Consider the following 12,500-nt stretch of genomic DNA (forward strand, 5'->3'; position numbering starts at 1 on the left):
CTATGTGGCCTTGAGCAAGTCACCTCGCCCTAGCTCACTTTGCGGCGCTGCTCTGCGGCTAACGCCTGGGTTATTCCAGTCTTCCCTTGGAATAGACCCTAAAGACAAATTTCGCCATGGGTATGAATAAAGGGAATTTTTTAAAAATTTGTTATTGTTTTTAGTAAATCGTATTAAATAGACTGGAAACGTTTAAGGTTACACATAGTTTTGTGTTTTATACGTTATATCTGGCTGGAGGATGTTGTGAGTGTTTATTTTAACTAAACCCATAGCATCAATCATTTGTGATCCGCTTTTTACGTTATATCTGGATGGCGGATGTTGTGAGTGTTTTTTAACTAAACCCATAGCATCAATCATTTGTGAACCGCCTTCTCAATCCGGTATTACGACAGGATGAACCTGATGCCGAAACATGAATCTATTTTTGGAATTATGCTCAGAATGATAAAATAATAAAGGAATTATTATTATTCACAGTGACCAAATGTCAAACATATTAAAGAGAGATCTGTGCTCAAATCGCTTTACAAGGAATACTAAGCCAACAGCAAAACTTAACATGCTAGATAAGACATGACGCCTGTTTTCTCACCGTACTCAGGTGTAAGATGAGTTCCTAGCCGTTAACAGCGTTGTCTCTGACGGAAAAAATGTGTTACTTGGATTAAATTTCTATGTTTCTTAAAGAAAAAGAAAATTTCCTTCTTAATTAAGAGGAAATTTATTATTTCTTTAAGAAAGATAGAAATTTAATCTAAGTGTCACATTCCTTATCACTATTTATATATTTATTTATCTAATTAATTAATTAATTAAGTAATTAATTAATCTATTTTTGTTATTTATTCACTTATGTATTTGCTTATTTTTACTTTAAAAATTTGTCCGAAAAGATGTCGTTCTTTTGACACACCACAAGGGACATAACCATGAAAATACTCGAAAATCTGATATTTTTTATGTCATTTTCTCCCCTTATTTCATTACTGCTCTTTTTCTTCCTTTCTTTCTCTCCCTTGAACTTTTTTTTTCCAATTCAGCTATGAGGCTTTGTGATCAAGTGGTAAAGCAATACACTTCAACAGTCGTAACGTCACTTCCCTAGTAATGACAACAGCAACACACTTTATAGTCACCTGGAACAACTACAAAAGACGTCTAACTTCTACGTCATGGCACAAGACCGAAGGGCTAGAGCCCAGGTGGCCGCTGGTTCGGATAAGTAAGTAAGTAAGTAATTTATGCAAAACAAACTATGTGATGCCAGCCAATGCAGGATGATGAAGGATACATTTACCAACTCAATTCGTGCCTGGGACCTCTCTCTCTCTTGTTCGATGGTTGTCCAACTTAATAGCTATCGAAGAGTGTTTAAGAGTGATGTCTGAAATACATAACAATGAAAGTTTTACAATGGTGATTAAATGTGTTCATTTTTAACAATGAGTGATTGGATGACAGGTGAATGAATCGTTACGGAATGTAAACACATTGAAAACAATTCATGAATGATTGGATGACAGGTTAATAATCGTTACGGAATGCAAACACATTGAAAACAATTCATGAGTGATTGGATGACAGGTTAATGAATCGTTACGGAATGTAAACACATTGAAAACAATTCATGAATGAGGCAAACAACAAAATGAAATGAGTGATAAAATAGCAAAGTGTACAAGGAATGAATGAATGAATAGAAAACGGGTGAATGAATGAATGAATAATTGAGTGGATAATTGAATGAATGAATGAATGAATGAATGAATGTATAAATGCGTGAATGAATGAATGAATGAATGAATAGAGGGATAAAAATATGAACGATTGGATAAATGAGTGAATAAACGAATAAATGGATGAATGAATGAATGAATGAATGAATGAATGACAAAGGTATAAATAGGTGAATAAACGAGTGAATGGGTAAATGAATTAATAAATGGATAATTAAATAAATGAAAAAAAATATGAATAAATGAGTCAAGGGATAATGTATGAATGTGTGAATAAACTAATTATGATCACCTAAAATCCAAAGAGACGCCCCCCCCCCCCACCACCCCCGAACAAAAACAAACAAACAAACAAACAAACAAACAAACAAACAAACAAACAAACAAACAAGTCGAGGAGGATTTTGATTTTTGGGAGGATTTATTTCTTCTATTTTACCTTCTAACTTTGGAACTTTTTCATACAAACTTTTTCCGATCTTTTATGTGTACATGTGTATGTATATGTGTGTGAGTGTGTATGTGTGTGTGTGTGTGTGTGTGTGGTAAGTGAGAGAGAGAGAAAGAGAGAGAGAGAGGGGGGCGGAGGGGGGAGAGACGTGTGTGTTTATGTTTGTGTGCAACACTGTGGAAAAAAATGCAAATCACTTGAGAAAAAATGTGTGTGTGTGTGTGTGTGTGTGCCTGTACGTGTGTGAGTGTGTGAAAGACAGTTGTGCGGGGGGCTGGGGGCTGGAGGCTAGGGGGAGTTAGTAGTAGTTGTGTATAGCATGTGTGCGGGCTGAGGAAAGAGAGGAGGGTTGGGCGGCAAGAGCTCATGCTCTGTTAAATTTTAATGGATAATAATAGCGTCGATTATAAGGGAGACCTTCCATAAGCTACTACATCCAAAGTAGTAAAAAGTCTCCCCCCTCCCAAACCCCTTACCAGAAGTTCTTGTGTAGGGGGTTTGGGAGGGGCGAGACTTAAAAAAAAAAAGTTTCCCCCCTCCCAAACCCCCTACTACAACAAGAATACTTGGGATGTAGTAGCTTATGGAAGGTCTCCCGATTATAAAACTAATAATGTGATAATAATGTCCAACTGAAAAAGTTGGCGTTCCACCGTGTTAGGCGATCAAGACACCGAGAGGATATGTCAGAAAATAATAATTATTATTGTTGTCCAGGGTTGCCAATTTGGCAGATTTTCTGCCAAATGTCCTTTTTTTTGGCAGAATTTGAAGCCGTCTGGCAGAGAAAAATCGGTTTGGCAGTTTGGCAGATATTTGGCAGATTTTATTTTCCGAGGCCTAGGGATGAATGTATAGGTCTACTCCACGTTTTCAATGGCAATTTTTATGCATTAGTGATTTTTTTTAAACTTGGGACATGAAAAAAAAAATTATGACATCAGCCTTGAGAATTTTTTGTTTAACAAAACTGATGAGTTTTCAAAGGGGGTACTATAAATAGTACGGTTTGGAAGATTTTTGTGGTATTTGGCAGATTTTTTTTTATCCAGTTGGCAGAATACCTGAAATTAATCTGGCAACCCTGTTGTTGTCGCCAGTCCATACTATACACACCGTGTGTAGTTGAAATGAATAGGTGAGCTGTTCTTTTTACAACGTTTTTTTTTTTTATGTTCTTATACCGCCGAATCGATCAATGGTCCACGTTTCTTTCACTATCTAATAGATAGTATGCGCTTGGCTAAAAAAATCTCACAACATTGCCATCCGGAAGTATAAGAGACACACACAAAACTACGTGTAACCTTGAACGTTTATAGTCTGGATTATACATTTTAGTGAGAATTACTCATAAACAATAACAAAGACCTGAGTGACGTCATCTTCGTTCTATCAATAGACACTTAGATAATCACGCCTCTCGGACAGTCGTCATAATGTAAACAATGACAGAGATTGGTAAACATAGCAAACTACACAGGTTTTACTATCGATGGTACGTGTCTAAGTAAAATGCTCACCGTTCTAGCGCTTGATGAATAAAACCAACAGAGAATTCTATGTGTATACTGAAACGTTTATAATATTATGATCGAGAAAATCGTGTGATAACTAGTCACCCATTTGGCGGGACGGAAACAATGACAATGATCAGACAAAGGTCGAATTCATTCACTTTATTGTTTATAAACAACGAAACATGTTTTGTCCGAGCACGTTTGAAGGTGTGTCACAATTCCCTGTTTTGATTTGTCAACAATCTACGGGTTAAAAGAGTAGCGTATCCCAAATTACACTTTAAATCATTTATTTATTTATTTAACTCCCTACAACCAGGATACGTTTTCATCATAATCGGATATCATGTATCGCTTTACTATTATACTATATAGATGATATGCGTTTACGTAAAATAATCACAAAATTATGTGTAACCTTAAACTGTTGTTGTCTGATCAATGTTATGATTTAATATGAATTACGTCACCTTCATTCCATCTTGCTATAGAGAGAATGAAGATGACGTCACTCGGGCTTTTGTTATTGTTTTTATTATTTTTTTTTTTGTTTTCTTTTGCCATCCACGTTTATGAGTAATTCTCACTAAACTGTATTAATCAGACTATTAACGTTTAAGGTTACACATAGTTTTGTGTGTTGGTCCGTTATACTTCCGGATGGCAATGTTGTGAGCTTTTTAGCCAAGCACATACTATCTATAGAAAGTATGAAGTTGAAGAATGGGAGCGATCTATAGATAATTCGAAGATGACGTCACTCAAGCCTTTGTTATTGTATTTTGCCATCCGCGTTTGTGAGTTATTCTCACTGAACTGTATTAACCCGACTATAAATGTTCATGGATACACACAGTTTTTTGTCTTGGTCTGTTATACTTCCGGATGGCAATGTTATGAGCTTCTTAGCCAAGCGCATACTATCTATATTCATGTTTTCGTCCAACCAGGTCATCAATCACATGATTTGTTGCTGTCCATCGATTGGATATTACTTAACAATATATAAACGTGCCACTTTGTTTACAAAATTTAAAAACACACCCATGTGTCAAGCTGAATAAAATGACCAATCGTGATTTTAGATATTTAAAAAGCTGTGAGCACTTTTCACTATGTGGGTCACTTTGAGGACATTTTGCAATGTGACCAATGACCTCGAGCACATGGAAAGTTAATAGATAGAATGCGCTTGGCCAAGGAGTTCACAACATTGCCATCCGGAAGTATAACGAACCAACACACAAACTCTGTGTAACCATGAACTTTTATAGTCTGGTCAATACAGTTTAGTGAGAACAACTCACAAACGCGGATGGCAAAAACAATAACAAAGGCCTGAGTGGCGTCATCTTCGAACTGTCTATATAGATATTATGCGCTTGGCTAAGAAGCTCATAACTTTGCCATCCGGAAGTATAACGGACCAACACACAAAACTGTGTGTATCCCATGAACGTTTATAGTCGGGTTAATACAGTTCAGTGAGCATTACTCATAAACGCGGATGGCAAAAAACAATAACAAAGACCTGAGTGACGTCATCTTCGAACTATCTATAGATGGCTCCCATTCACTCAGCTCTTTGTCCTGGGTGGGGTTCCTGACCTCCCATAGTGGGCAGGGAGGTACTTACTGTGTCTTCTAATTATTCCCCAATATATGTCTTCCAACATGCTTTCTGTCTTTGTCTTGGGATGAGATTACTTGGTTTTGTCCTGGCCTTGGCCGGATGCATTGGCTGGGAGGGAAACAGTCAAATGTATAGTTAGAGTTTTTGGGAGATGATATCTTTTTGTCTTGTAAATCATCTCTTTGTTATGCACTGTATTGTTTTATTTACATATTATATATGATGTGTAAACATATGAGTGTTTTCCTCTTAATGGGGACATCCGCTTGTGTCTGGATAAGACCAATAGGCGATCTCAAACTAAGTACTTTGATAGTGTGCTCTTGGAATCAATTTGAATAATTTCCCTTTGTCGTTTCGTGTGTGCTTTAATTGTAATTCTCGAACTTTTTACTATCCCATTTTTCCCCCTTTTACAAGCGCTGATATGTGTTGCAAGCGCCGTAAAACCCTTAAAAACAAATAAACAGTTGTTTGTCATTGCCTTCAGAGTGCCAGTTGTGAAAATAGTTCTTACTAAATTGTATCAATCGGAGTATAAACGTGCGTTAACGTTTACAATGTTATGTGTATAGATAGAACGAAGATGACGTCACTCAAGCCTTTGTTACTGTATTTTGCCATCCGCGTTTGTGAGTGATTCTCACTAAACTGTATTAACCAGACTATAAAAGTTCATGAATACACACTGTTTTGTGTGTTGGTCCGTTATACTTCCGGATGGCAATGTTATGAGCTTCTTATCCAAGCGCATACTATCTATTGGTACGTCATGTGTGGGACAGATGTTGTGAGTATTCTACCTAGACGCTTTGCATCAATACACGACTTGAAGAAAATGAATTGAATAAAGTCTCTTGATTGCTGCTCCCCATTCACGTACAGATTTTAATATATTCAATGTGTCCGTTGGTGTGTTGTATGCATGAGTGCCCTCTCTCTCTCTCTCTCTCTCTCTCTCTCTCTCTCTCTCTCTCTCTCTGTGTGTGTGTGTGTGTGTCTCTCTCTCTGTCTCTCTCTGTCTCTTTCTCTCTCTCTATCTCTCTCTATCTCTCTATCTCTCTCTGTCTCTCTCTCTCTCTCTCTCTCTCTCTCTCTCTCTCTCTGTGTATGTCTGTGTGTGTGTGTGGGGGGGGGGGGGGCATGTGTGTGACAGAGAGTGTGTGCTTGTATGTATGTATGTATGTATGTATGTATGTATGTATGTATGTATGTATGTATGTATGTATGTATGTATGTATGTATGTGTGTGTGTGAGAGAGAGAGTGTGTGTGTGTGCTTGTATGTGTGTGAGAGAGAGTATGTTTGTGACAGAGAGTGTGTGCGAGTATGTGTGTGGCAGAGAGTGTGTGCTTGTATGTATCGGTGTGTGAGTGTGAGTGTGTGTGTGTGAGAGAGAGAGAGATAGAGAGAGAGAAAGAGAGAGAGAGAGAGAGATATAGAGAGAGATAGAGAGAGATAGAGATAGAGAGAGATATAGAGAGAGAAATAGAGTGAGAGATAGAGAGAGAGATAGAGAGAGAGATATATAGAGAGAGAGATAGAGAGAGATAGAGAGAGAGATAGAGATAGAGAGAGAGATAGAGAGAGAGATAGAGAGAGATAGAGAGAGATAGAGAGAGAGAGATAGAGAGAGATAGAGAGAGAGATAGAGAGAGAGATAGAGAGAGAGAAAGACAGAGAGAGAGATAGAGAGAGAGAGAGAGATAGAGAGAGAGATATAGAGAGAGAGATAGAGAGAGATAGAGAGAGAGATAGAGATAGAGAGAGAGATAGAGAGAGATAGAGAGATAGAGAGAGAGATAGAGAGAGAGAGAGATAGAGAGAGATAGAGAGAGAGAGAAAGACAGAGAGAGAGATAGAGAGAGAGAGAGAGAGAAAGACAGAGATAGAGAGAGAGAGAGAGAGAAAGACAGTGATAGAGAGAGAGAGAGATTGCGTGTGCTTGATTGTGAATGTGAGTATGTGTGTGACTGAGAGTGAGTGCTTGTATGTGTGTGCATATGTGTGTCAGTATGTTTGTGAGAGAGGGTGTTTGCTTGTATGTCTGTGCATTTGTGTGTGTGAATATGTGTGTAACAGAGGGTGTTTGCTTGTGTGTGTGTGTGTGTGTGTGAGTGTGACAGAGGGTGTCTGATTGTATGTGTATGTGTATGTGTGTGTATATGTATGTATGTGTGTGTGTGTGTTTTAATACCTGAACCAGTCAACTGCCTTACTCAGGAAAGACAAATATTTTAAAAGTTGACAAGAAAACTCGACCTTCATATAATCGATCGATTTAAATGACCTCGCGAGGTCCCAGGTTTTAGAGGTTTTGCCAAGATGAGGGTTGTTGCTTAAATCGATTGATATCTTAAGGATGAGTTTTCTGGCCAAAATTTCAAATAGTTGATTTTCCAGCGTACGGCATTTAACTGGTTGAAAAGGCAAGTGGGCTGTGACTTGTGACAAAAACCCTCATTTCCCAATGAAATAAATGCAAGGTGTTGCGTGGCGTAAATATTATTATTATTCGTGGATGTGTAACTGCTGGGGTCTGTCATGGAGTGAGTATTAACGTAGCTTTCATAAATTCATAGCCTGATACCGTAGCCATCGTTAACTCATAGATAGTTCGAAGATGACGTCACTCAGGTCTTTGTTATTGTTTTTTGCCATCCGCGTTTATGAGTAATGGTCACTGAACTGTATTAACCAGACTATAAACGATCATGGTTACACATAGTTTTGTGTGTTGGTTCGTTATACTTCCGGATGGCAATGTTATGAGCTTCTTGGCATACGGCTGTGTAACCATGATCGTTTATAGATAGAATGCGCTTGGCCAAGGAGTTCACAACATTGCCATCCGGAAGTATAACGGACCAACACACAAACTCTGTGTAACCATGAACTTTTATAGTCTGGTTAATACAGTTTAGTGAGAACAACTCACAAACGCGGATGGCAAAAACAATAACAAAGGCCTGAGTGACGTCATCTGCATACTATCTATAGTCTGGTTAATACAGTTTAGTGAGAATTACTCATAAACGCGGATGGCAAAAATCAATAACAAAGACACGAGTGACGTCATCTTCGTTCTATCTATAGCCTGACACTAGAACTCATTAGGACTTATAGTTTGACGTCATTTTCTACGTTATTGCACCGTCTAGTGAGTTATTAGTAGTGCTCAAGGAAACAAGTGTTTCCATTGGTTGACCTATTGAATATAGATAGTATGCGCTTGGCTAAGAAGCTCATAACATTGCCATCCGGAAGTATAACGGACCAACACACAAAACTGTGTGCATCCATGAACGTTTATAGTCAGGTTAATGCAGTTCAGTGAGCATTACTCATAAACGCGGATGGCAAAAAACAATAACAAAGACCTGAGTGACGTCATCTTCGAACTATCTATAACTGACGATTTGTTTTCTTTTGTGGCCAAAGACTTGTCATTTGACATCATTTTTTGGTCACTTGTTTCCTTGAGCTCGACTAACGACAACTCGCTAGACGGTCCACAAACCTAAAAAATGACATCAAACTATAAGTCCTAGTGGGTTCTTGTGTCAGGCTATAGATAGTATGCGCTTGGCTAAGAAGCTCATAACATTGCCATCCGGAAGTATAACGGACCAACACACAAAACTGTGTGTATCCATGAACGTTTATAGTCTGGTTAATACAGTTTAGTGAGAATTACTCATAAACGTGTATGGCAAAAAACAATAACAAAGACCCGAGTGACATCAACTTCATTCTATCTATAAGTCCTAGTGGGTTCTTGTGTCAGGCTATAGATAGTATGCGCTTGGCTAAGAAGCTCATAATATTGCAATCCGGAAGTATAACGGACCAACACACAAAACTGTGTGTATGACGTTTATAGTCAGGTTAATACAGTTTAGTGAGCATTACTCATAAACGCGGATGGCAACAAACAATAACAAAGACCTGGGTGACGTCAACTAAGAACTATCTATAAGTTAACTATGACGACGCTGATACTTCTACAATATTGTTTCGAGCATTCGCACTCATCAGGAAGTGAAAGTCGAGGTAGATTGTTGTGTTTATTTTTACTCCCAGAATCGTAGGTTTTCGGCTGGTTGGTTCATAGTTTCATAAAAAGGTGTTTGTTTCTATGTCTGCATTGAAGATGTAAGGTCTTTTCTATTTTTTGAGTGTTGACATGGTCGGTTTTGTGACCATGTAGGATTTTTCTTCACATCACTGTACAACAATAGAATAGCATGGCCAAAAAAAATTCCACGAACTTTGATGTCACAATAAGAAGCTTCGAAGGAGTAGAAACATCCGAGCTCGTCAGACTATATCTAAAAATTATTATTTTTATAATTGACCTTTATATAGCGCAATATCCACCAAATGTACTCAAAGCACTTTACAAGGGGTCCCTGGTCAACAGCAACATTTAACATGTAGGACGGGACATGACGCCTGTTAGGCGATATTACAATTTTTCGGACAAAGACAACGTTGTTAATGGCCAGGTACTCATTTTACACCTGAGTACGATGAGAGAATGTAAGTAAAGAGCCTTTTCCAAGGACTCAATTTTGCGCCGAGCGCGAGGCTCGAACCCAGGACCTTCCGATTCGAAAGCGAGTGTCATACCACAAGACTTCATAGCCGCATCTACTTTCCCAACCAGTACATCTTGTCATAAACATTGGAGGATATAGAGACGACGGGCTCGCATTGTGCAATAAAAGAATGAGACAGAGTGAAATTATAAAGAAAAAAACATGTTAAGTTTTCCAGGACAACAATCTTAAAATTACCATCGTTACAAACAAAAAGACACTCGATTTCCTAGACATAACTAAAACTATCAACCTGAACAACGCCACCTACCAACCATTTTCAAAACCCAACAACATCCCATTGTACGTCCATAGACATAGCAACCATCAGCCATCTATAATTTAAAAAAAAACAAACATCCTAGAGAGCATTAACAAATGACTAACAACTCTACAAACAATCATATATATAACGAGGCAACCCCACTATCTATGAATATATATATATATATATATATATATATATATATATATATATATATATATATATATATATATATATATATAAAATATAAATTGTCACATTATATATGGCCAAGACGTACGTTTCTGTGGCTTTCATCCACGTCTTCAGTCGGCATCCGCTACCGACTGAAGACGTGGACGAAAGCCACAGAAACGTACGTCTTGGCCATATATAATGTGAGTGACAATTTATATTTTATATTAGCTCTAACCATCATTATCGAGCACTTTCGTACCTACGAGTACCCACCATACACTCATATATATATATATATATATATATATATATATATATATATATATATATATATATATATATATTCATAGCCACTTTTTGTAGTGCATCTGCCTATGGTGAGGTCGCCTCGTTAGTAGATGTGATTGTTTGTATATATATATATATATATATATATATATATATATATATATATATATATATCCAACATGACTGTTGGTGCGTACTTGTAGATACTAGAGTGCTCGATAATATTAATTAGAGCATGTAAAATGACAAGGTCATGAATTCAGAGTTCGTTTTTTATATAAAAATAATGGCTGGAATTAGGTCAAATAGGTCGTTTTCAGACGCATTTAAATGTTTGTGAGATGTGTGTGTTTGTGTGTGTGTGGGGGGGGGGTGTAATTTATTGTGTTGAATCCAAAATTTTCTTTCAGCAGCGAATCGTCTTCTTCCTCGTTTGTGTCGAAATAAAACATTTTCCACCTCAGACGTCTTAGGAAATTTTGTTTAAGATCTCTTTAAGGTACGTGTATTTGTTTGGGTTGGGGACGTTTTTCATCGAGGTTTCTACGGCTTCCTCCTCATTGTTGTCATATTGTGAGGGGTGTGTTGGCTACTAGTGACGAGAGTGTTCGACTGTTCGGAGCGTAACATTTTTGAGTGTTGGTTGGTGTTTGTAATAACTAGAGTGTTCGACTGTTCGGAGCGTAACATTTTTGAGTGTTGGTTGGTGTTTGTAATAACTAGAGTGTTCGACTGTTCGGAGCGTAACATGTTTGAGTGTTGGTTGGTGTTTGTAATAACTAGAGTGTTCGACTGTTCGGAGCGTAACATTTTTGAGTGTTGGTTGGTGTTTGTAATAACTAGAGTGTTCGACTGTTCGGAGCGTAACATTTATGAGTGTTGGTTGGTGTTTGTAATAACTAGAGTGTTCGACTGTTCGGAGCGTAACATTTTTGAGTGTTGGTTGGTGTTTGTAATAACTAGAGTGTTCGACTGTTCGGAGCGTAACATTTATGAGTGTTGGTTGGTGTTTGTAATAACTAGAGTGTTCGACTGTTCGGAGAGTAACATTTTTGAGTGTTGGTTGGTGTTTGTAATAACTACAGTGTTCGATAATATTAATTAGAGCATGTAAAATAAATAAGGACACACACATTGTATTTTATCAGGATCATCGTTTCAGTGTAGGTCGCACCTCTTCGGCTCATGATAATTCCGCCAATATAATAAACAGCGAACTACGGATTTATCGTCAGCCGAGGAGGTGCAACCAGCACTGAAACGAGTGTCCTAACAAAATACAATGCGAGTGTCCTAAATATATCATATCATTTTAAATAATTGATATATACCTCCAATTTCAAATTAACTACAGTATATAATGTTACTTTTTTTTTGGTCGTATGATCTTAATATCTAACAGTTCTAAATTAACCAAAGTGCTTGTTTTTTATTTCTGTTTATTTTTTTCTTCTTTTTTTTCTGTTATTTTTTTTCTCAGTCACTTTAAAGTTTAAAATAATCACATTATGTATTTTTTTCAGAAAAGTGAAAGTCACATGACATCCAAATAGAAATGACATTGAAACAAACAAAATTAGTGAAAACACTCACCGTCACCATCACCCGAACCAGCAACATCACAAGTACCAAGAGCTTTATTGGACTCTTACAATGGTTACCATATAAATCAAATAATCAATAAAAATCACCATCTTCATCTTCATCGTCATCATCATCATCATCAGCAGCAGCAGCAGCAACAGCATCATCATCACCATCATCATCATCAGCATCATCATCATCATCATCATCATCATCAACATCATCATCGTCATCATCAT

General features: G+C 37.4%; 1 protein-coding gene across 6 annotated transcripts in view; it reads left to right on the forward strand.

Annotated features, from left to right (window-relative positions):
- Window positions 1–12,500, forward strand: part of LOC144980697 (glutathione hydrolase 1 proenzyme-like) — a 40,729-nt gene that overhangs the window by 3,538 nt on the left and 24,691 nt on the right. Inside the window, exons 1-2 of one of the 6 annotated variants that reach the window (XM_078928387.1) lie at window positions 1,287–1,422; window positions 12,201–12,333. In XM_078928387.1, coding sequence (XP_078784513.1) covers window positions 12,233–12,333 — 101 coding nt within the window. In that variant the 5' untranslated portion in view covers window positions 1,287–1,422; window positions 12,201–12,232. Of the gene's footprint in view, window positions 1–976; window positions 1,423–7,523; window positions 7,896–12,200; window positions 12,334–12,500 lie in introns of those variants that run through there. The other 5 variants (XM_078928385.1, XM_078928388.1, XM_078928384.1 and 2 more) reach the window with 5 other exon arrangements.

This window comes from Berghia stephanieae, chromosome 10 (genome assembly GCF_034508935.2).
Source record: "Berghia stephanieae isolate SIO BIC M18660-M18661 chromosome 10, UCSD_Bste_1.3, whole genome shotgun sequence".
Classification (NCBI taxonomy): Eukaryota; Metazoa; Mollusca; class Gastropoda; order Nudibranchia; family Aeolidiidae; genus Berghia; species Berghia stephanieae.